The sequence below is a fragment of the Heptranchias perlo genome, chromosome 6 (genome assembly GCF_035084215.1).
Source record: "Heptranchias perlo isolate sHepPer1 chromosome 6, sHepPer1.hap1, whole genome shotgun sequence".
Lineage (NCBI taxonomy): Eukaryota > Metazoa > Chordata > Chondrichthyes > Hexanchiformes > Hexanchidae > Heptranchias > Heptranchias perlo.
In genome coordinates this window covers 25,490,956-25,515,822 of record NC_090330.1, presented here as the reverse complement: position 1 = coordinate 25,515,822, position 24,867 = coordinate 25,490,956, and the positions used below count along the sequence as shown (strand labels likewise).

General features: G+C 42.5%; 1 protein-coding gene across 3 annotated transcripts in view; it reads left to right on the top strand.

Annotated features, from left to right (window-relative positions):
• The window catches only part of pds5b (PDS5 cohesin associated factor B), a 218,689-nt gene that overhangs the window by 151,143 nt on the left and 42,679 nt on the right, over positions 1–24,867 (top strand). For all 3 annotated transcript variants that reach the window (XM_067985956.1, XM_067985959.1, XM_067985957.1), the window contains exons 19-24: positions 1,358–1,518; positions 2,417–2,540; positions 12,959–13,117; positions 13,985–14,053; positions 20,093–20,229; positions 22,236–22,359. In XM_067985956.1, coding sequence (XP_067842057.1) covers positions 1,358–1,518; positions 2,417–2,540; positions 12,959–13,117; positions 13,985–14,053; positions 20,093–20,229; positions 22,236–22,359 — 774 coding nt within the window. The remainder of the gene's footprint in view (positions 1–1,357; positions 1,519–2,416; positions 2,541–12,958; positions 13,118–13,984; positions 14,054–20,092; positions 20,230–22,235; positions 22,360–24,867) is intronic.

The following is a 24,867-nucleotide window of genomic DNA, read 5'->3' as shown; positions in this document are numbered from 1 at the left end:
CGAATATGAGCGTGTCAAAATTCTGCTATTGGCTCTGGCAGCAGAGTGTACTGACTTCGGCAGAATGCTTGATCCTAACACACTAACACTTGATTTCCGTGCAGTTTGTGTTGTCAACAACTGTTGCATCCAGGAAAGCCCCCACTTTGAAAGCTGATCTTGCATACTTGATTCAAGACCATCATTATAACCAGTTGGGTTGGAATGCACCAGCAATTCTCTCATGTCGGCAAATGCTGCTGGGTCAAGGACTTTGAATTTGCAGAGTTCATGTTGCTGCTGTTTCTACTTATTGTCCCTTTTTAGTGAGATCAGCAGTTGGGGAACACAGTGTTGCCTGGTTCATGAAAGCTGCCTGAAAAATTCCTACTTAGAAATCCAACTATTTGCCAGAGAATTAAAAAAAAATACAATTCAGCCAAAGAGCTCTCAGACCCAGGAAGCACTAGTGTTATGACTGATGATGAATCGAAGCTTCTTCAGAGTCTTCAGGCATGCTTGTTCAAGTCAGTGTCCTGTGAGTACCCAATTACTTTTTAGTTTTTGAGGTATTTAGATTTCTTAATGATACTTTGTTACACTTAAGGAAAATTAGAATGGTTTTCTGACTAGTGTCAGCATGCACTGTTTCTATGGGTTCTTGAGACGTTGAGGTAGATTTTCAACTTGCATAAAATTGGTATTGCGGATGGGAGGCCTGTTATAGAAACCACTCAGTTTTCATTTACACTGATTTCAGGCGATTTCTAGAACGAGTGAATAACCCGCAACACCAGTTTTACGCCTGGGCCAAGTTTTAAAAATCAACTCCATTTTCTGTCGCTCAGTGTGGTTACTTTGCTCCTTGTTTCAGTGCAGACTGTTAGCAAACAGCACGTGCTGGTAGTGGGAGACCTGCATTACCCGTTGCATGTTAGAGAAGCACTTTTTGGGTCTTTATTGTTTTTGTTAATAACTACCTGAGTTTCATTTGACATAAGATCATGGAGATAAATAAAGGTGAGGGAGCCCATTCGGCCTATCTGGTTACTTGTTTCTATGAAGACCTACAAACCCTTCATCACCACTTCCAACTGTCTGTTAACTGACTCCAGACTAGTTGCCTCCGCCGTCCTATCCAGAAGACTTTTTCTGGCATCGGTCACTCTTTGCATGAATATTTCTGGACATCAGGTCTTGAAAGGACATTGTCTCTCGGTGGTTCATGCATTTTGGAATGATAGACGTTCCAATCAATATATGACGGTTGGGACTTCATTTGAAGAATGAGTAAGAGAATACCTATAACAGGTGATTTACAATTCTGATTATTTTAAAGATTTCTCTATACTTTAAGGCCTGTAACTTTTCATTCTAGGTGTTATCGTTTACGCATTCAATCTCTTTTCACTCTGCGGAAACATTCGAATCCCTCCTGCAGTGCCTGAAAATGGAAGATGAAAAGGTGGCAGAAGCTGCTTTACAGATCTTCCGAAATACTGGGCAGAAAATTGAAGATGACTTTCCTCACATCAGATCGTATGTTTCGTTACCTTTGTTTTATATAGAGTAATGTCGATTACTGTCAAAATATTTATTCAAGGAGATTAGCTTTTAAATTATATTTGAACGAATGAAATGCCAGTTTTCCTGAATTTCAGTTTAGCTTTCTTTCAAGTTGTAAAAATTCTACACTTGGGTTGATTTTCAATGCAAGAAGACACTGATTACAGTGTGAAATAGATGTGTATAAATTTGAACATTATTGTAGTAAGACCAAAAAATGAGGGGGAAAGCCTATATTTTAATATTAAAGGTTACTACTTGTTATCCTAACTACTGATTAAAAACCCACAGGACAAAACCTCAACAATAACAAATTTGGCACACTTCCTGCATTCAGTCTCCAAGAAACAAATTATAAATATCGTGCAGAGTTCACCAGTTAATCTACTGCTGGAAAAAGTATTTCTATATATTAAGCATATAATTTTAGAATCCAGTGTTAGAAGCTTTTTATTTTTTCATCTGTATCCCGCTGGCTCTGCTACACTCAGTACACCCACAAGATAATGGAAAGAAAATCAAAACTAATTATCAAAAGCTTATATCCAAGAAAATATAAAGTAAGTTGCAAGGTAGTGATTCAGTCACTGGGTTCATGGCTTGTAATGTCAGAACTGTCAAATTGATTTCTTACCATGAAATTCACTCTTACCCATCTATTGTCTTGTGTGCAAATGAAAGAGTGGGGAAAAATCTACTGACAGCAGAGGGTGCTATTCCATAAGTGGGGTCCTATCTATATATTCAGGTCAGTGCCAGTATTTGGCACTGGTGTTAACATGTGTGTCTGATGCAAAATCAATTTCATCTTCCCTGATTATCATGAAAAGCAAATATATCAGTTAACTTTTTATGCTTTCCTCCTTCCTAGTGCATTGCTGCCAGTATTGCAGCAGAAGGCCAAGAAAGGCACTGCTCGACAGGCCAAGCATGCTATTCATTGCATTCATGCAATATTCTCCAGTAAAGAAACACAGTTTGCACAGATATTCGAGGTAAAACAGGCACCATTTTTTAAAATCACTTTTTAATTATATTTGCAATGATTTTATTTTTCTTGATTACACAATAAATGGGAGGATACTGAAAGGTATAGAGGAAGTGAGGGACCTTGGAGTGCATGTCCACAGATCCCTGAAGGTAGCCGGTCAGGTAGATAAGGTGGTTTTAAAAAGGCATATGGAATGCTTTCCTTTATTAGCCGAGGCGTAGAATATAAAAGCAGGGATGTTATGCTGGAACTGTATAAAACACCAGTTAGGCTACAGCTTGAGTACTGCGCACAGTTCTGGTCACCACATTACAGGAAGGATCTAATTACACTAGAGAGGGTGCAGAGGAGATTTACGAGGATGTTGCCTGGACTGGAGAATTTTAGCTATGATGACAGATTGGATAGGCTGGGGTTGTTTTCCTTGTAACAGAGGAGGTTGAGGGGAGATTTAATTGAAGTGTACAAAATTATGAGGGGCCTCGATAGAGTGGATAGGAAGGACCTATTTCTCTTAGTGGAGAGGTTACTAACCAGGGGACATATATTTAAAGTGATTGGTAGAAGGATTAGAGCAGGAATGAGGAAAAAAATTTTCACCCAGAGGGTGATGGGGATCTGGAACTCACTGCCTGAAAGGGTGGTAGAGGCAGAAACCCTCAACTCATTTAAAAAAAAATACCTGGATGTGCACCTGAAGAGCCGTGACCTGCAGGGCTATGGACCAAATGTGGGAAAGTGGGATTAGGCTGGGTGGTTCATTTCTTAGCTGGCATGGACACGATGGGCCGAATGGCCTCCTTCTGTGCTGTAAATTTTCTGTGATTCAGTTGATGGTTTCAAAATGGTCAGCTTTTTATAACCAAGGCGAAACCTTAGGGCTAGAAATTTGGCTGCCCAGCGCCTGTTGTTTCGACGCTACAAGGCTTCCCGAAGTGCCAAGGTGGCGTCTTGGTTGCGCGTGCACGTTTCCAGCGTGACGTGCGCCGGATGCCATCTTGGTATCGGTATTAGCACATGTGCAAATACCAAACGTCGGAAGCATGTAAAGTAAGGAGAAAATGGATACAGAGTACAACACAGTTGTAAAGTGATAAGTCCCAAAATGGTGTCTAATGTTCAACTCAACACACAATCTTAACCCTGACCATCTGAAAGTGTCTGAGTGCCTGGAGGACCCACTGCAGTGTTATTTAAAGGGACCATGCAGGATTTACAGGTTAGTTGTTGGATTGTTACTTCTGGCTGCCGATACATTTATACCTGTTTTTGGAGGTCTCCTATATTTGAATACTAGGTCGCGGGGACAGATCCTAACATTTAAAGCCAGGATGTGCAGGAGTGAAGTTAGGAAATGCTTCTACTCGCAAAGGGTGGGAGAAGTTTGGAACACTGTTCTGCAAAAGTCAGCTGATGCTAGCTCAATTGTGAATTTTAAATCTGAGATTAATAGATTTCTGTGAACGTAGGGTATTAAAGGATATGGGGTTCCGGCGGGTATATGGAGTTAGGTCACAGGTCCACCATGATTTCACTGAATGGCGCAAGAGGCTTGAGGGGCTAAATGCCACTGCCGCTTGCTGCCTCCTGTCATGTGCCACCTTCTCCAAGCAAGCGGGACGTGTGTCTGGGTGATGTGCCTGTCGTGGTTGAATAGCTGCCAGTGTGTGTGACCTGTGAGTTGTGGATGGGCAGCTTGCAACAGTGGTAATGTGTACAGGTGAGAGGAAGCATCTGATGGAAAGAGTTTGTTGGTATATGGGTGATGGGGGGTGCGTAGTGTGTGCAGCAATGGATGCAGCTAATGGTGCAGTTGGTAGGAGTTGACAGTTGACCTCACTCACCTTGACCACTCATGTCAAAGCATTGAACTACTTCCTGCACTGCATCCAAGTTCATGGTTCTGTGCTCCAGGTGTGAACTTCGTCCCCTGCTGTCTCTCACTGCCTTTTGGGCATATGTCTGGAGGGTCTCTTGTACTGCCCCCTCCCCCCACCCTTATACGTGGAAATAGGGTGTCCCTCCTTCTGTCCACCTCTTGCACCAGGACCTCTAGTGCATCAGCAGAGAACCTTGGTGCATGCTATCTCACAGGCCCGGTATAAACTCAGATCGGCAGATTGGTGAGGTCTGGCATGCGGATTGGAGGCTGTGGGATTTAGTAGTGTGCAACCTTTATTCAATGCTTTAATATAACTCATCAGTTTGTAAACATAGGGACGGGACCTGCATCTGTGTTTTACGTGTGTGATGTCTGATCTCCGTTCAGACTCCATGCAGACAGCAGACTGTTATTTTCAGCAAGTAACAGGTACAAGCTACTTTTTAGAGATTTTAAGAGACAGCCTGCCTTTAAGATATTGGGGCTCCCCCTGCTGGTGGAAAGTGCGAATTGCATTGAATCCTTGTGTCAATGCTGATTTCCAACGCAGCTTGAAGGTAAGTCCACAGGCTTGACTAAAGTGTCTCCCTGCCTGTGCGGGAAGCATCGGGCGTGGGATAATAGCGGATCGCGCCACCCAATTTAACCCTCTATAACTGTTCAGATTACTAAAATGCTCTGTAATGCTCAAAGCTGTAACTTGTGTCTAGTTGTTAAATAAATGGACAGGATTTTGTTTATGGGGTGGGTACTTGCACTAATTTTGCACATCACACTTCAAGAAATGACCCATTATTGGACAAAAGAAATCCAGGGTTAGCATTTTCTCATGAGTATATATTCTTTGTAAATATATTTTGTGTCCTATCAGTGCCACCAGTGTTATGACACAAGTCCCGATTTTAATTCCCTGGCAGAAGTTGTGTGGGTGGTGGCAAGTGGAAGGCAAATTCTACTGGGCCTCGTCTGCATAGGCCCCATCTGTCTCCCACCCAAACCCGGCAGGAAGCACTAGCTGGCTGGTGGGCAGGAGCTGGATTTCAGGCAGCAGGAGACCCCTGCCGGTGACCCGAAGGGAACTGACCCTGGCACCCAAGTAAACTAGGAGGGAGGGGGATCGGCAGGATATTGCGGTTGAGGAAGGGGAGTCCTGACTCACAAGGAAACCAAAAAGTAAAAATAAGCAGTCGACCTTTTCGGGCCACGTCTGGCCCAGCTTCCTTTTGCCCACGTTGGCCTGGTGGGGAAGCCATGACTGCTTCCCTGCGCAGGCCTTGGGTTAAATTGCAGTCGGGGCCCCAGTGACATCATCGGAGCCCGAACTGCATATTTAAAGAAAAACCCTGCAGCCTTCTGGCTCCCCCTCAGCTGTTCAGAAGAGCAGTTTAAAATTACAACTTGTGGGATCAGAGGGAATAGGTTGCTGCAGCCATTTTATCTGCCCGCCCACAGGTGGGCAGGGTTAAAATTGGCCCTGTCTAGTTGGAATGGTCTCAAGTGGCATGGAAGTTATAGTGCACTGTTTCATAAGTATTCATTGGAATTTCTTTAAATGTGTCAAAAACAGCACGAGGTTACATTCCCTTTTCATGAATGCCTTAATTTTCATAGCAAGTCTCTAATGTGACACCTTATCAAACACCTTCTGAAAAAGAAAGTACCTATAAATACTCAAATTCTGCTCTTGTTGTTTGAGATTTTCAAGTCCTGTTTGAAGCATTGTGCTAAATGCTCCAGGGCATTTACAGTAGTTGACACTGACAGTCGTCATTGTTGTCTTAGGGTAGAATTTGGACATGTACCTTTTTTTAAAAAAAATGACGGGAAGAAAATGTACAGCCCTCACCGGACTCCCCCCTCTCTCATTAGACTTACCTCCTACTCCCTTAACCCAATCAGACAGCTCTTGATTTCTCAGTTGTTGACGTAATGAGGACTTGTGCAACATTGGTCCTGGGATTATTTCTCATGGCAATTGAGAAAATGCAAACATATAACCTGAGATGAAATCTCTGAGCCAAAGCAGGATTTTTTTTTTGGTTACATATGATTTATTGAACTGTTTAAGTTGGATTATTGACGAGTGCTGTGTGTCTGTACATGTATTAATAGATTCATGCAACAGATGTATCTAGGCAACAGACATTTGGACACTTAGTTACCGAAAATCAGTTTAGGACAGCCTGTGTTGAGGAAGCCGCCAGGTCATCCTTTTATTTCTTAAGTGGTTTTCTATATTTTGGAGCCATTGCTTTTGATTAAATCTTAGTGTTTAAATCTGCTTCTTCAATCTAAATGGTAAGCCAGGATGTTCCACTCTAATGTTCAGTGTCAGGTCAGACTTTCCCCAATTAATTATGTAGCCAGACTACAGGTCAACCAGGTCCAGTGGCACAAGGACCAATGCTAACAGGTTAACAAAAGAAAAATCACCCAGTAGAGCATGATTTTATTTTTAAAGATTGAACCGGAGCTGCAATCCCTTTATAATTGCTTAAGTATCGTTGCCTGTATTAGTGGTTGAAGTATGTAAACGAAAAAAGGGCAATCCTTAGAGGATCCTCATAAGTCTGCAGGGCTGCCACGATGTACCATTAGTGTCCACAACAGAGGGCTCACTGTACTAGGCAATGTTCCATTTGATGGAGATTGTTGAAGAACTCAGTCCACACAATCAAGTCTTCACTGTATCAAGCGACAGAGCAGCTGTAGACAAATAAAAGATGCCTGCCTCTTGTATAATATTTCATCGGCATCGGATATTTCTGCTTAGAATCTTGTAATGTACGGTGCTGTGTATTCCAGAAGGTTATTCTGAGGATAGTTGACCATCCTCCTAGTGGTGAAATGTGCTTTTAGATCTTTTTAATTCTTTTCACGTAAAGTGGAAATGTGTAAGTTTACCAAGAAGCCTTCAAGGTTGGGAGGACAAGTGTCTACATTCTGAAGCATGTAAGCTTTGGAAAGTAGAAAATCTTTAATTTGCTTTGGATTAAAAGTGCTTTTCTGATCAAGGGTATTGCTTTAACTTCATTTTTAGGTAATAGATTAGCCATCTGTTTTCCTAAGTTGCTTTGTGGTACTGTAGACAAGATTTGAACATAACAGATTTATGATTAAGGAAGTTATATTGGCATGAAATGGCTTGGTAAAGCAGGATTTTGTGCAGTTTTGAAAAGGTAACTGTTTTATAAGATGGAAGCTGTACTGAAAGGAAATGTAGCCGGAGGAGAGATCTGCTAGGTCCACTTTAAGCACTCTGTCTCCTCTACCAAAACTGTGCACTACTCCAAGATCATCCTGGAGAACAAGACTACTTCCTGCTTTTCTCCACCACTAACCGTCTCCTCTCCCCTATCAACTCCACCCTCACCTCCATCAATTAGCACGAGGCGCTCATGGACTTATTTGCCACTAAGATTGTGATCATCTGTTCTGCCCCTCCCGTTCCCCTTGCTCATCAAGCCTGCCCTGAACCCGCATCCCTCTTGTTTCTCTTCCATTTCCCCTCTTTTTTTATTCGTTCATGGGATGTGGACGTTGCTGGTGAGGCCAGCATTTATTGCCCATCCCTAATTGCCCTTGAGAAGGTGGTGGTGAGCTGCCTTCTTGAACTGCTGCAGTCCATGTGGTGAAGGTTCTCCCCCAGTGCTGTTAGGAAGAGATTTCCAGGATTTTGACCCAGTGACTATGAAGGAACGGCGATATATTTCCAAGTCGGGATGGTGTGTGACTTGGAGGGGAACGTGCAGGTTGTGGTGTTCCCATGTGCCTCATGCCCTCTGAGTTAACGTTTTTGATGAGATCCACCTCCTGCACCTTTGACCCCATTCTCACTAAATTTCTGACCACCTAACTTCCTTCCTGGCATCCATGCTAACTGAAGTAGTAAATTGTATCATCTCCTTATGCACTGTCCCCTGGCTTTCAAACCCGCCATTATCACCCCCCTCAAAAAAAAACAACCCCGACTCTTCTGTCCTTGCAAACTGTCACCCTATCTGCAACCCCCATCTTTCCCACAACTCCCTGCTTGGAAATTTTATGTCCCTATCTCAGAACTGAAAATACCCTTACCAAAGTCAAAATGACATTCTCTGTGACTGATATATTATCCCTGCTCCAACCTCCCTTCAGCCTTTGACATGGTCAACCACACCATCCTCCTCCAAAGCTTCTTGTTTGCCCCACCTAGTGGGACTGCCTTTGCTTGGTTCCACTTTTAGCTGTCTGATCATAGCCAGAGCCTCTCCAGTAATGGCTTCTCTTCCTGCCCCGTTACCTCTGGAGCCAGCTTCCACATGTATGTTGACGACATCCAGCTCTACCTCTCCACCATCTCTCTTGAGCCCATCACTGTTTTTGTGTTAAGCTGCTTGCCTGACTTCCAGTCTTGAAGGAACCGCACTTTCCTCCAGTTAAATATCAGGAGGACCGAAGCACTCCTGTTTAGCCCCCGTCACAAACTTATCACTGATTCCATACACCTCCCGGCTGCTGTCCCAGGTTGAACCAGCATGATTACAAACAGTACTGCGATTGATCATGTAGTTTTGAATGGCTTGCTCTTTGCTTTCCAATTGATTGATGTCCCTGGGAAGCTTCAGACCACTGGCCAGTTACCACCTTCATGCGAGAAGCTTTTAGCTGTGTCTTGCCCTGTAATAAAGGGTGATTGCCACAAGAGTTTCAAGTAGCTTATGTACTAAGAGTGATTGGGTCATGGTAGTCAAGGATATCATAAGTCAGTAAGCCTGGGCCCAAGTCTTTGTGACTGCCAATGGGGCAGACTTGATAGCAAATGATATCATTTCCTTTTGTTTGCCGCTGAAGTGTCAAAACAACCTGGAGTTGGTCTATTAGCCATGCATCCACTAAGCAGGGTCCTGTTAGAGTAATTGCAAATAGGAGAGTTGGCTGGCAGAGGGTGTTTGAAGCAGTACTTGAAGCTTCTTCAGTGTAATCAAAAGCTGTTGCAAAGGTGGATGCAGTAAACCATAGAGGATCATGAAGGAAATGAAGTGGAATCAGTGGGTTGTATTCTTAAATCATGTTTGTTAGTTAACATCTGTCAGCAATCGAGGTTCAAAGGGTTCCTTTAGGTTAGTGCCCACAACTTACAAGCCTGGTGCTTTTCGACAAACCCATGAGGTTATTGTCAGGGTTTGGAGAGCAGCTGTAGTAAGAACCCATCTACATGGAGGTTGGAAGAGACAGTAGAGTGTTGCACTGATAGAATGCCCATGGTTTAAAGGTCGCTGCGTGATGACCATGCCAAGACGGTGGTTCGAAACCAATTCAGTTCTCTGTGGCAGACTTTGTAAACCAATACCTGAACCAGGAAGGTCTGCAGTACTCGAGGGTAGTGGTCATGTTTGACCAACAGCCAGGCTCTCTAATGGAACCTGGAGGTCTAGACCAGTCACCAGGGACTTGGATTCTTCCCACCCTGCTCCAGATGATGGTATAAGCCAATGGCCTACCAGGTAGGGTCACACTGGCTTGATAAGTAGTGGCAAGGTTACCAGTGTGCATTATGATAAGTTGCATGGCTTTAGTTGGTTAAATTCCAGCAATACGCCTTCATACTCCTACTCTGTTAATGTGTGCGATAGTGCTCTGGGTCTATCTCTGTGGGGAGTGTGTGCACACTCCATATAAAATAAATAAAGTTTGCTCCGATTTCTCAGTAGCTTGTTTTGAAGACTCAAGCATGGTGCTGGGTTTCTGGAAAATAACTCCCTGCCACTTTCCGTTGGTAAAAAGTTGTGAATATACTTCCATGCGTGTATGTTCACCTTGTTTATTCTGGTTACGCTGCGAAGTGTCTGCAGAGTCTTACTTGTAAAAGTCTGTTCACGTGTTTTGATTTCAGGTACAATTCTCGCTCTAATTGTGGTTTAGCCGACTGACAAAAGGCCTCAAATTATAGGTCACTGTATATGAAACATTTTTCGATCCCTTATTTTTATGAAATTGTGATGTTTAAAAGCAAAATTCAGTATTCCAGTAAAAGAAAGATAACTTTGCTAACATGCCACCAGTAGTTTGTTGAAAACATCTGTACAACTGCCGTACCAATAACATCCTTTTATTATTCTAAATGCTTTCATGGGATGGTTATGCAATTTGGTGCTCCCAGAGAGTGCATCTGGGGAAATCGTGAGCCGTGCAGCCACGGTTTCCCGTGAGGCATTCCCTGGCCAGTAGCACTATCCTACTGGGATTCCAGAGTACAGAATTACCTCCGGCTTATGTAGCAAAAGACTTAGGAACATAGGAACAGGAGTAGGCCATTCAGCCCCTCGTGCCTGCTCCGCCATTGATAAGATCATGGCTGATCTGTGATCTAACTCCATGGGCCCGATATTAGCACCCGCTATTGGGTGCGTTCCTGGCGGGGGGGGGGCTATGAAAATCGGGAAATCCCGGAGTAGGTCGGGAGCCCGGCTCCAACCCGCCCACTTCCGGGTTCCCCACAGACGCGCCGATGTGCGCGTGCAGCCCCCGCATGTGGGGCTTCCGCAGGCAATTAAAGCCGGCGGGGTGCCACTTAACAGTATTTATGTTGCTATTTCAGGTCGTTTACAGACCTGATTGACCTGTTATATAAGGAGGGGTGGGATTTGACAAACGGCTGGGACTGTTTCCCGTACTGGGGGAAATACTCCCAGTTGAAATTGACATGTTGCAGCTATCAGCCTGTGGCAGCTGCAAAGGTCCATTTGACAGGTGGGGGGTGGGGAGACCCTCACTCATTGCAGGAGGCCACTCTGTCACTTGGGACAAAGTTTGGCCTCCACCATCCTCCTCCTAACAATCAAATTCATCAACTTGCACACTTACCCCGGGGCCCAAAGACATGTACCTACCTTGCGGACCCCCTCAGATGTACATCTTCCGGATGGGGGCCGCCGTAGCTGCAGTCATGACCTCCTCAGAGGGCGAACAGCCTCACCAGCCACGCCGTCCACCTCTGACACGTGGAGCTCCACAACACAGTGCTGTGACACATCCACCTGCACAGCAGGAGAGAGGGCAACCGCAGAGAGAGATGCGTCGCAGGGGGCACTACCCTTGCCACAGGGTCCACGGACCGAGGCTCAGCTTCCTGGACCTCTCTGAGCAGCAGTGCACACGGAGGCTCAGAGTCACTCGACATGTAGTCGTGGACATCTGCAGCCTCCTTCATGCCGAGCTGCTCCCGGCTGGCCCGAGCACCATCTTCTTACCTGTCGCTGTCAAAGTCACCACTGCCCTCAACAACTTCTCCTCCACATCCTTCCAGGGTGCCACCAGGGACATTGCCGACGTCTCTCAGTCGTCTGCACAAAAGAGCCCTGCAAATACACCTACACCCACTCTGCAGTGACACAATGGGTGGCATCAGGTGTGGGTCTTCAAGGTGATCCTCAGGAAAGGGCATTATTGCACAAACCAGACAGGATTCACAAAGACGTGGCAGTAGTGGTGCCAATATAATATGTAATGTAAGTTGGTCAGAAATTAAATGTAAGTTTAAAAACCATGACAAACCCTCAAACACCCTTTTGCATCCCCTTCATGCTCACAACACGTTTGCCTTACACTGCCTACTGCACACATGTGATGCATGCCCTGTGGCTGCAGCACAGGTAGTGGCAGGTTGAGTGAGGCTGACCGTGAAAGAGATGCATGAGAGGGTGAGTACAAGATAGAGCCATGAGATTGCATGAGGATTGGGTTGAGTGGTAGTGGCGGGATGAGTACTGGCGAGGTGAGTAAGTGCAGGTAAGATGAGGATGAGGTTTGAGTGGGTGTGAGGGGTGATGTGACAGAGTAGTGTTGGCAGTGCAGAAGCAGGTGTGGGGTGGGGGTGGTGATGTGGCAGACGGAGTGTAGGGGAATGAGTAAGTTGGCTGACCTACTTAGGTCATTGCAGCGCCTCCTGCACTATATGCAGGTGCGTGATATGTTGATGGTGCTGGTGACCTCCTCTGTCACCTTGAGCCAGTCCTGCCCCCTCCTCCTCACCCCATCCAATGATACCTGGAGTGAGGCATCATTAAACTGGGAGCAGCCTTCCCCTGGGCTGCTCCATGCTATAATTTTTCCTATTTGTTGCAGCATCAGTCAGTGGAGGACTGCCCCTTTAAATAGAGCTCCTCCAGCTGACAGACCTTACTGCGCAGATCAGCAGCGGGGAACCCAGAAGACCAGGTAAGTGGATCTAATTAGGCTGCGATTGCGCGCGGGGCAGACTGATTTCACTGGGCGCACCCCCTCCCCGCCACGAACTCACACCTCTGGTAATATCGAGCCCCATATACCTGCCTTTGGCCCATATCCCTTAATATCTTTGGTTGCCAAAAAGCTATCTATCTCAGATTTAAATTTAGCAATTGAGCTAGTATCAATTGAATTCCATTTGCCACAGTTTTGCCCATTCACCTAATCTATCAATATCGCTTTGTAATTTTATGTCTTCATCTACACTGCTTACAATGCCACCAATCTTTGTGTCATCGGCGGAATCTGACTGCTGTTTCTATTTTTTTAAGCCTTTGCACAAGAGTTTGGATCCTAGCAGCCCAGAACAGCTCATAACTCCTTTGGTTTCAATTGGACATATCGCTATGCTGTCTCCGGAACAGTTTTCTTCACCTCTCAAATCCCTGGTGGCTGGTTTTGTGGTGAAAGATTTGTTAATGAATGACCGAGTAAGTACACAAATAGTAGCTTGCGATTTTTGTTAGGACGCTTTGAAAAGACAAGTCATTTATTAGTTAGTTTTCTTTCTTATGTTGTCTCTTACCTGCCCACCAATTTTAGGCCAAAAAGGTGGGTTGGAGACCTGTTCCCAGGTTTCTGCTAATGTCTGTCTATCGTTGATAAAGTAAGAGACATGTAAGTGATCCCGGTTGACTGTCCCCCACTCCAAGATTATTTTTTCTTTCAGTGAAGAAGTACCTGACCTTTGTTCTACCTCTTGATAGAGCAGAGATTGGGAGCTCAGTGGCTGAGATGATACGGGCCTAAGCCATTGCTGACTCACCCATTTATGCATTGTTTTGGAGTTCCAGCATGGAGCACTTTCTTTCACAACATAAGTGTTGGGCAGCATGTGCATTATCAAGAAGAGAATCGAAGTTATGCAAAGAGTTTGCTTGAAAGAGAAAACTAAAATGATATCCTGATGACTCCCTGTGCTTTCTTATGTCCTTTTTATATATTGATTGGTTCTGATTGGAATAGCCAATCTGGTATTGTGCGCACTATTGGTACTATATGTTTCACTTGCTATTTTCCTGAACTGATTAAACATTAATAGTCAAGTGTTACAATTTTTTTTTCTTCCCCCTTAATTGGGAAAGCAGATGAATATAAATGTTTAAAAGGCCACTCGAGATAATTTCATCCTGAAGATGTTCTTTGATTTTCAACAGTTTTTTATCAATTAAATTTGTATGACTAATTGAAATTTGTTTTTCTTTCTCAGTATCTGAGATATTTAATGCATCGCGCTCTGCTTTGGCATTTTTAAATGATTCTATGTTCAAATACCAGTCATAACATTCTGTTATTAGTTTCCAGTAAAGAAGACGACAAAGCTTTGGGTACCAGATGATGAAGTCTGTCCTGAAACACTGACTAAAGTAAGTGCTGTTTCATAAACCACTTTTTTTAGTTTGTAAAGAATGTAATTTTCCTGTGCTGCTTTCACCTTTTTTGAGGGTTGATCTAATAGAGATATTTTAAAATGATTATGGGATTCGCTAAAGAGAAACTATTTAATCAGTTCTGATGAAAGGTCATCAACCTGAAATGTTAACTCTCTTTCTCTTTCCACAGATGCTGTGTGTTTAGCATTTTCTGTTTTTATTTCAGATTTCCAACATAATTATTTTGCTCTTGTTGAACTTTTTTCTCTGGTGGAGGAAATCCAGAACAAGAGGGCATAATAAAATTAAAGCTAGGCTATATAGGAGTGAAATCAGCAAGTACTTTCTTACACAAAGGGTGGTGGAAATCTGGAACTCATTCCTCCAAAAGCCTGTGGATACTGTTTTAATTTAAATTTTCAAGACTGAGATTGATAGATTTTTGTTGGGTAAGAATATCAAGTGATATGGAACAAAGAACAAACTTGATTTGAATTTTTTGAGGAGGCATCAAGGAGGGGTTGATGTAGTGTACGTGGATTTTAGCAAGGCTTTTGACAAGGTCCCATATGGCAGACTGGTCAAAAAAGTAAAAGCCTATGGAATCCAAGGGAAAGTGGCTAGTTGGATCCAAAATTGGCTCAGTGGCAGGAAGTAAAGGGTAATGGTTGACGGGTGCTTTTACAACTGGAAGGCTGTTTCCAGTGGGGTCCTGCAAGGCTCAGTACTAGGTCCCTTTCTTTTTATGGTATATATTAATGATTTAGATTTGAACGTAGGGGGGCTTGATCAAGAAGTTTGCAGATGATACAAAAATTGGCCGTGTGATTGATTGTGAGGAGGAAAGCTGTAGACTGCAGGAAGATATCAATGGACTGGTCAGGTGGGCAGAAAAGTGGCAAATGGAATTCAATCTAGGGAAGTGTGAGGTAATGTATTTGGGGAGGGTAAACAAGGCAAGGGAGTGCACAATAAATGGGAGGATACTGAGAGGTGTAGAGGAAGTGAGGGACCTTGGAGTGCATGTCCACAGATCCCTGAAGATAGCAGGTCTGGTAGATAAGGTGGTTAAGAAGGCATATGGGATACTTACCTTCATTTGCTGCGGCATAGAATCTAAGAGCGGGGAGGTTATGCTAGAACTGTATAAAACATTGGTTGGGCCACAGCTTGAGTACTGTGTTCAGTTCTGGTCACCACATTACAGGAAAGATGTGATTGCACTAGAGAGGGTGCGGAGGCGATCACGAGGATGTTGCCAGGGCAGGAGAATTTTAGCTATGAGAAAAGATCGGATAGGCTGGGTTGTTTTCTTTGGAACAAAGGAGGCTGAGGGGAGATTTAATTGAGGGACCTAGATAGAATGGATAGGGAGGACCTATTCCCCTTAGCTGAGGGGTCAGTGACCAGGGGGCATAGATTTAAAGTAATTGGCAGAAGGATTAGAGGGAAGCTGAAGAGAAATTTTTTCACCGAGGGTGGCGGGGGTCTGGAACTCACTGCCTGAAAGGATGGTAGAGGTAGAAACCCTCAACTCATTTTAGAAGTACTTGGATGAGCACTTGAAGTGCTGTAACGTACAGGGCCATGGACCAAGTGTTGGAAAGTGGGATTAAGCTAAATAGCTCTTTTTCGGCTGGCACGGACATGATGGGCCGAATGGCCTCCTTCTGTATCATGAAAGGTGTGTAAATGGAGTTGAGGCAAAATCAGCTGTGATCTAATTGAATGGCGGAACAGGCACAAGGGGCTGAATGGCTAACCCCTATATTCCTATCTACGTTAATGATGTCCAGTTCTGCTTCTCCATGACTAGTACTGTGGTGTCTGCTTGTCTATGAAAATATATATGTATCAGTATTCTCCTTCTGTCAGTGTGTGGTACCTGCCTATCTCTAGTCAGAGTGTGAAGCATCGCTGTTTAGTATTGAGCTATGCTTCTCATGCAAGACAACAAAAGGATAGTAAAAAGGCAGCCGTGGCCAATTTCATTTGAGGCATTACGGAGATGTATCCTTGGTCGCTGGATAGCAACAACTCCTGAGGAGAAGGGAGAAAGCTGGAAAGTACTGAAATAAGTATGTCCTTGGTCAGGTCTAGGGACAAGCAGTAAGGAGGTTTGTTCAGGGAGCTGCAGATGCTGATGAGGGATGATAACAGAAAATCTAGCGCTGCCCTGTAATACTGGTCATCGTGTGTAACAGGCAAATTGTGTTCGCACGAGCGCGCATGCTATAAGCGGTGGGGACTAGTGCAGAATGTATTTAAGAATATACATGTGCAAAAATATATTTTAAAATTGGGCTCTTCAGCTTAAAATTATATGTATCATGTCTTCATGCATTTTACTTTTATAATTTTTGGGAAAAAGTTCTGTTGTCTTTGATGGAAAGCAGTTGATAGCAATCAGTTGGGCCAGTCGCTGTACTATTTACAGCAATACTCATGGTACCGTATTGGGGAATGGAATGTGGGAGAAGGATTTGAAGTGATTGCGTAGGCTCACTTGGTGTGGGAGCGGAAGATCAGCTGATTTGCGGGGCACTGATCTTGCTGTTCGTGAGGTATAATTCTGTAGAAGCAGCAAGAGTACCACTCGTGAAATCAGCTGATAGGCTGGTCCAAGTGTCGAGCGAATCCCGTACTCAACTTCCCTTCTGCTCTGAGCAGGAGATTGTTGTGCCTCTGACAAAGATACTTTGCTGGTGTTGAATTAGAAATAGGTAGGTCCAAAGCACTGTAGGAGCAAGTAGGAAGTGAGGACTGAAAGGGGCAGTTGGGAGGCAGGCAGTGCCCAATGCTAAAAAGGAGCAGTTAGGAGGCAGTCAGGGATTGAGGGAGTAGGTGGGAAGCAGACAAATCTGAATTCCTGCTAAACCTCTTTGTCATTCCTTCCCCCTTGCTCTGTTGTCACTCACCACACCCTTAACCCAACATCCACTCCCTCCCCACTCCTACTTGTTCCCCCAGGACAGGTGGCAAGAGGCCAGGTACCAACGTGCCCTCAACCTGTTTCTCTCCTACCTTCCATTCCTATCAGTATCCCTTGGAGAAGCTCTGTTTGCTTTCAAAATTCAACTTGTTTTTATATTTTTTTATATGAAATTATAATATAGAAAGAAACTTTGTCCTTTTTGTCTTTGTCTCTTTTGAGCGCTCTCTCTCCATCTCTGCCCCCCCCCCCCCTGACCCTTCCCCGTCTCAGATGCTATTCAGCCTCACAAAGTTGTAAGCGATTAGTGTTCACCTTTTCTGTCAACAAAACACAAATGAGTTAATTGGTTGGCTTCAAAACAATTTTTTTTGAAAATTGGAATAATAAATAAGGAAAAACTCTCTCTGCCACAACATCACCTCTGTTCCCCTCTTTCACTGACACCAGTTTCTCTCTCCCTCAGCTTATTGCACTTTGTTCTTCATAGTTATTTGAAGATAAGCCACTGAGCAGAAAGTGCTGAAGTTGAAGAAAAATGTTTCATTATTACAGCTGACTGAACAATACTGATGAATCCTGGGAAATTAGGAATGTTGCACATGCTCAGACTGCACAATCCAAAGTTAAGTGTATCTCAGCTCTGGGCAAAAACATCCAGTCTTAGTCCTAGCCCCATCGTTTCGGAGATGCTGAGGCCATCAAGTAAAAACTTAAAGGAAGGCACGCGCGCGAGCGCGCGCGCACGCACACGCACACGCACACACACACACTTTTTATCATGTTGTCAAATATGTCGTTTTTAAATCCTATTTTTGACAAAATGAAGTTACCGAGGGGCGGCGGGGGGGGAATTCAGAAAGCATTTTGAATGATTTCTGGGAACCCAGTGCCAAGTTGATGGGTTTGCTTAGGCATCCCCTTTATAAATGTGGAAATTGGAATTTACAATGGAGGAATTTACAAGAAGTGTGACAGAAATTTGACAACTGGAAGTCAAGTGGTGCAAACAAGAAGTGTTCACAAATGTAAGATATGGCTGTGTATGTCTAATACTATATATATAAGATATATATATATATATATATATATATATATATATATCTTGTGTTACTGAGTTTCAAAAGACATCTCTATCCACACGACCAACAGTCAAAAAACTGTAAAAGTTGTAATATAGAAACAATTATAAGAAATTTTTGTAAGAAATTAATGTTGAAAAATGGAAATCCAAGTGAAATAAATGCTTTGTAAGCACCACCCCGAACTTAGAAGCATTCATATTTGGGTAAAATAAATAATCAAAAATACATTGAGGTCTTACAATCGCACTAAGCAATGCAGCCTCAGGGTTGATGGTTTTTTTTAACAATTTCAACAAAAAATTAAGGAAATGGAAATTTAAGGGGGAAAAAAATCACTTGTGAGCACTGTCCTGCGTTTAAAAATATTCCCAGGAGCAGAAAGCAATCAGCGTCACCTTGGCATCAGCAACTTTTAAAAAGAAATATTAAACATTTTTTAACACATTGCTGAGCTTGAATTGCTTGGATCTTTGCATCCAGATCAGAGTGATGAGTTAAGTCTCTTTTTCTGCTGCCTCGAGGAAACTAATTTAGCTGAAATGGCTAGTGTGAGAAATAGAAATGTTCATACTGGTGCAGTAAGGGGTGCTCTCCTTATAGTTAAGACATATTGCATAGGAGTAGAAGCAAGTACCAGACTAGAAAAGACTGGGAGTACAAGATACTCACATCAGGTAGTTAAAATTCATAGTGACAACGGTTTGAATGTTTTGTTCAATGATTGTTAGTGCAAGAAATGTGTAATAAAAATAATTCTAGGACTTGGAACACTGTGGATATTAAGTGTAGCAATAATATTCAAAAGTTATTACATAAGTTTGTGAGTGTGCAGCGATTGAGTGGTAATACTTTATTTTTACAGCCTTCTATAAGATACTTAATGGGATGCATAAAGTAAACCAAAAGCAACATTCGCACATAGACCAGGCCATTGAGAGTCAGACCAGAATTTTACAGCACAGAAAACGACCATCTGGTCTATCGTGTCTACGGTAGCTCTTTGCTAGAGCAGTCCAAAACTAGTCCCATTGCTTTGCTTACTCCCTATAGCCCTGTATCTTCCTCTGCTTCAAATATTTATCTACTTCTCCCTTAAGATGCGTGGTGTCTGCCTCAACTACTCCCTTTGGCAAGAGGATTGCAAAGAAAAAATTTAGGGCAGTTATTGTAAAGTATTTCTTTACGCACAGGGTAATAAACTGCTCTAGCAAGTTGCCAGAAAAGGTGACTGAGGCCAGGACTCAAGTCATTTAAGAAATGGGAAGCTGGTAGATTTGGTATTCTGGAACAACAAGATTAAATGGGCTGAAGGACCTCCATCTAAATCTGTCTAGTGATCAGATTTCTTTCTTTGTCAACTTACACCCGTTTAATCTCTTTGCTGAGTTCAGTTGCCAGATCACTAAGCCTATCCAGACACGTCTTTTTTATTGAGGCAGCCACATTGAAGAGTCAGTAATGCAATGTTTAGATTTGAATCTGGAAATACATCTGATCAAGTGTAGTTTAAATTTTCAAGCTAAAACATTAAGGAGCAATTACCTATCTTGGTATTTTAGCAAGTTTTTCTGCCTCTAAGTGATCGGAAACCTTGTCCAGTGCTATATAAGCAGTAGATTTCCTATGAATTCATGCATGAACCTCAGACCAGTTAAGATTCTAAAGTGGTTGCGGGTAGAATCACTTTTAGTAGCAGCCCTTTAACTTTGTTATCTCTTTAACCTCCCCTCAAAGATTGTGTGTGTGTGTGTGTGTGTGTGTGAGAAATAACGCCATACAATAACTAATAACTAGATATTGATAGTTGACTTGCAGATTTTTGCAGTATTCAGTAATGAATCATACTTTTTAATGCAGTGGCCAACATCTAAGTGAATGATTATTGAATTAATTTTAGTTTGTTTGCTCATTCCATTTGGCAGTCAATTTGGGATGCAGACCTACAACACACAAATGTATCTTGAGATCATTGATTTTTAAAAAAAAACTTGTTTCAAGGTTGTTTTTCTTTTACAGATACAGGCTATGAAGATGATGGTGCGGTGGTTGATGGGAATGAGGACCAATGTTAATAAATCAGGAACCTCAACCTTGAGACTGCTAACTGCAATATTACATAGTGATGGTGACCTGACTGAACAGGGGAAAATTAGGTGTGTAGTAACCAGTTGAGACAGTGTATGTGCTTTTCAGGTAGGTATTGTGTTTTGTATGTCAACTTGCAGAGACTGTAGGCATTTTTTTGTATTCTAACCAAGATTTTGTATAAGGATAATGGTCAGTATGAAGCTTAGTTTTCCATTTTGCACAATTGTAGTACATTTTGTGCTCAGTAGATAAAGGAATATATCACTTGAATTCCTCGTAATAGAGATTGTCACACATTCTCAAGTCAGGAGCTATGAGCTCAAGCTTGGAAAGTGGAAGGTCCACAGACTTCTTTTTAAACTACTTTATGCAGAATGTGGTGAACATTAGTGAAGCAGTGGAGGCAGATAGTGTGCAAGAAATTAAGGGATATTTAAGGGATAAATATTTGGGAAAGTAGATGATTGAGGGCAATCAGTCTTTGGGACCAGCCAGATGAACTGCATAGCCCTTTGCAGTTCTGTACTTCTGCACATTCCTATACAAAAGGAAGGATCTCAGTACTTGGGAATAGAACAAGATATGTTTCCATTTTTTGCCTTCAGTCTTAGCATCAAGCTTTCTTAGTGCAAGTGCAGCATTGGTTCAACACAGTAAAGCTGTTAATGCAATTCCCCAGGGGCATGTTTTAACCTCAGCCTGAGACCTACAACATGTTAACGTGCTCTTTGCCTTGCCAGGCCTGGAGTTTCCATCTCGTTTGCGCTCAGGCAAGTGTAATCTGGTTGCAAACCAGTTACATGGCTTAACGGATCGCAGAATTTCGGGTACAAGTTATGCGTGTAACTACAATATGCCCAAGAGTCCTCAATCTTTTACGGCCATCCATCAAACCCTCCACCCCCACCCATCTCCGCCCACAAAACTTGTTTCGTCCCCAACTCTCACATGCCAGTATCCTCCAGTTGCACTTGATCAGAGGGTCTCTTTACATTGCGACCAGATTTTCAGGCGCAGCCGGAAAGGAAGTAAATCTTGTGTTTCATTGCAATTTTTTTGGAGTTTTTTGTAATAATTTATTCTTGCTCAGACCTGCTCCTGTATTTTCTGTTTCTTTGAATGGATTTATATGGCATAAGTATAAGACACATTAAAAATTGAAAAGCTTCCCTGATTGCAAGTTCCTAGACCTGCTGTGCATGAATGATGGTTAAATGAGTTGAGACTTAAATTTTTGTACTAAAGGAAGAAATATATGATGTGGGTTCAATGCTTTCCTTGGGCTCCGATTGTTTACTCTGATTTACTCCCATTTTAAGTTCAGGCGTATTCTAATAAGATTCGCAGATACTTGGGCATAACTTGACATCGGCAAAATGGGCGTGATATTGGGTGCATTTTCTGGTCTAACTTCTGGGTTGCACCCACGGAGGAAACTCCAGACGCCAATATTAGAGAAGTTGTGGCCTTTTTTTTTTGAAGAACTGAACAATTTATTGAAAATGAGTGCCGATTAGAAACTGAACTAGCAGTATCCAAACTTCACTCAGAACTTTTGTTGGGAAGAGGAGACTCATGTCATTAGTCTGGGCTCAATTCCAATCCAGTTCTTAGCAGGCTGTGCTTTCTAACTACATCTGGCATGCTCATGATTGTCTTCATTATCTGCCATAATGATGGAACAGAGTGTGGACAAGTCTTTATTTTTTAAAAGTTGGATGATTCAGTTTTTATCTTCGTGTTTATTTCCATGTAAATGAAAGCAAATTATATTCTGGTGCCTTAATGGGATCAGATGTTTAGTATTGTAGTGTTAAATAAGAAAAAATGTACTTCACAAAGTTTTATTTTTATGTAAAGTGAAACCTGAGTAAGCTATGAGAGAAGCTGATATTTTTTGCACTGTGGTGATAATAGAAATAACTAGACGGGGAGGAGTAATCAGTAAGGTTTTGCCATTTTTAAATCTCTTTGAGCTGAACATAAATAGGGTGGTTCTTATCCACATCATGGGGTTAAAGTAGATGATCTCGCGATTAACTCATCTGTTTTGCTGTGTTTTCTTCTGTAGCAAACCTGATATGTCACGTCTGCGCCTGGCAGCTGGCTGTGCTGTTCTGAAGTTAGCACAGGAGCCCTGTTACTACGAAATCATTACCCTAGAACAGTTTCAGTTATGTGCACTGGTAATGAATGTAAGTGGCTTTATTTAACTTAAAATGTAATTCCCATTTTTGTCAGTGGACTGAGCATGTTTTTTTTTGCTTTTGATTTCCAGATATAAATACTAAGTTGATGTCATTATAGTTAGCTCAGTGAGAAAAACAAATACCCTAATATTTACATTTTGATTTGAAAATTTATTGCAGAATAGAGTTTTTAGCTTACTCGAAATACATTCATACTTTGACTTGGAATGATCTTGTAAATAAGTCTTAATATTTTTGTGTGATGATTCTGTTCTATTTTCATTCTGATTGACTATACTGCCATGTTTTATGACAACAATGAACAGCTTTGGTTTATAACAGTTGAGTACTGATAGAGCATGATTAAGATTAAGTTATATCTACCACAACTCTAGAATGCCCTGTAACACAAACGCATTTTACAATATGGTAACATTTTATAGACCATATACTGAATTGTCCTAAAGTAAGAATTTCTGCTTGGTAAAGTTAGTAAAGCATCCCGATTAGTGATCTAAGGCAACCTTTCTAAAATGGCACCTAAAACCACTGCCTCAATGCCATGTCTCTGGCCCCTCCTTCGTGCCCTGTGGTGATCAGCTTATTAGTAATGACGTTAATTGGCCCTTCATATTTCATGATAACCTCCAAACTAGTTACCACATGTCTGATGTGTCGTCATTTTTTAATTTCTTTTTTCCATCAACTTGTTTTTCTCCCCTCACCATTCCTCCTGCTCTGCCAAAGTTGTTGGGGTATGGTTCCATGAGTCCTTGTGATACCATATCCCAAATAGCTCTTCATGTGGGCTAAGGTGATGAGTGATGGCCAACTGTTTGACCATGTAAGATGTTGCAATACCCTCAATCCTGTTGTCACTCGATATTGTGCGCACACTTCCAGTAGGATAACTTTCTCCGCCTCCCTCGATGACTCAGGTGCTGTGGTCAATTTGGCATCTCTACAGCTGCCTTATTTGTAGTTAACTGATTTACCACATGTAAGATTGAACTTGGGAGTTTATAGGGCTCTGACTAAATTACGCATTATTTTAACCAGCTGAGTCGTCAGTGATGCTGTCTACAGATTTTTAACATCTGCTGGCAAACTGCTCTTGCCTTGGAGGGCTTGCTGAAAACTGCCACCAGAATGTACCAGCACTCTGTTATCGAAGAACTGGGCATTGGTGTCCAGATATGAGTCGATTCAGACTCCTGCCCTTAAATCACTTCACCACTTTGATATGTGGCGTTTGAAACTCAATGTTAAATTCATCAAGTGCGGTCTTGCTAACTAAACCTATAGCAAGTATGAGGCTTTGACTTCTGATTATTCACTCCTAGCTGCTTTATATATGTCCTGACTTCTTCTGATATATGCCAACAATTTAATAGGAAGAGCGCTGGTTATACTATGAATTCCAAGAACCCAACTATTGAAATGTCTTTAAAGCTGAAAGTCCTTTTACTCATCTCGTTTGGTTGTTCAGAGATGTTGTTCTCAGCTGTAATGTGGTGTATTCCATGCAGGGGCTGAAGTAGGATTGTAGGCCATTGTTGATACTCTTGTCAAAGCTAGGACCTGTTTCTCACAGAAGGTAAACTTGTTGTCTGGTGATTGCTAACGCCCAGATGAGAACAAATCTGGTGTCATGGGTTAGCCTGTCTTGGACATGATACAGGTATAGTGGTGACTGAGCAAGACCTGGATTATTTGTCTTATTTACCTCTAATCACTGAATAGCTTCCCTTTTTGTGACAAAAGCAATTGGCAAAAAAGATGTTCAAGTTAAACACATGGAATATTTTTCAAATTTACCCCTTTCTGATTTAAGGCCATTTACCAATCCTCAAGTTCATCAAAGCTCACTAGATAGCTTGCCAGCTTTAAACAAGTGTGTATAAAAGCTGCTAATAAGTCAGCCTTGGCTCAGTGGTAGTATTGTCACCTGAGTCAGAAGGTTGTGGGTTCAAGTTCCACTCCAAAGACTTGAGCACATAATCTAGGCCGACACTTCAGAGTAGTACTGAGGGAGTGCTGCACAATCTGAGGTGCTGTCATTCGGATGAGGTGTTAGACCATCCTTTCCTCTCTCAGTTGGACATAAGATCCCGTAGCACTATTTTGAAGAACGACAGGGGAGTTCTCCCTGGTCCCACCTTGAAGAACAAAGGAGTTCTCCCTGGTTCTGGCCAATATTCATCCCTCAACCAGCATCACTAAAACAGATGATCTGGTCATTCTCATTGCTGTTCATGGTACCTAGCTGAGCACAAACTGGCTGCCATGTTTCCTACATTACAACAGTGACTGCACTTCTAAAGTACTTCATAAAGAGTTACGGGACGTCCTGAGGTTGTGAAAGATGCTATATGTGTGCAAGTTCTTTCTAAACCTGATTAGTTAATGAACACCATAGTTGGATTATTGAGTAACTCTGTCTATTTTATGGAGGTGTAGATAAATTCGGTCACTTTGTATTGAGGTAGATTTGGTGTTTAACTGAATGTAGTC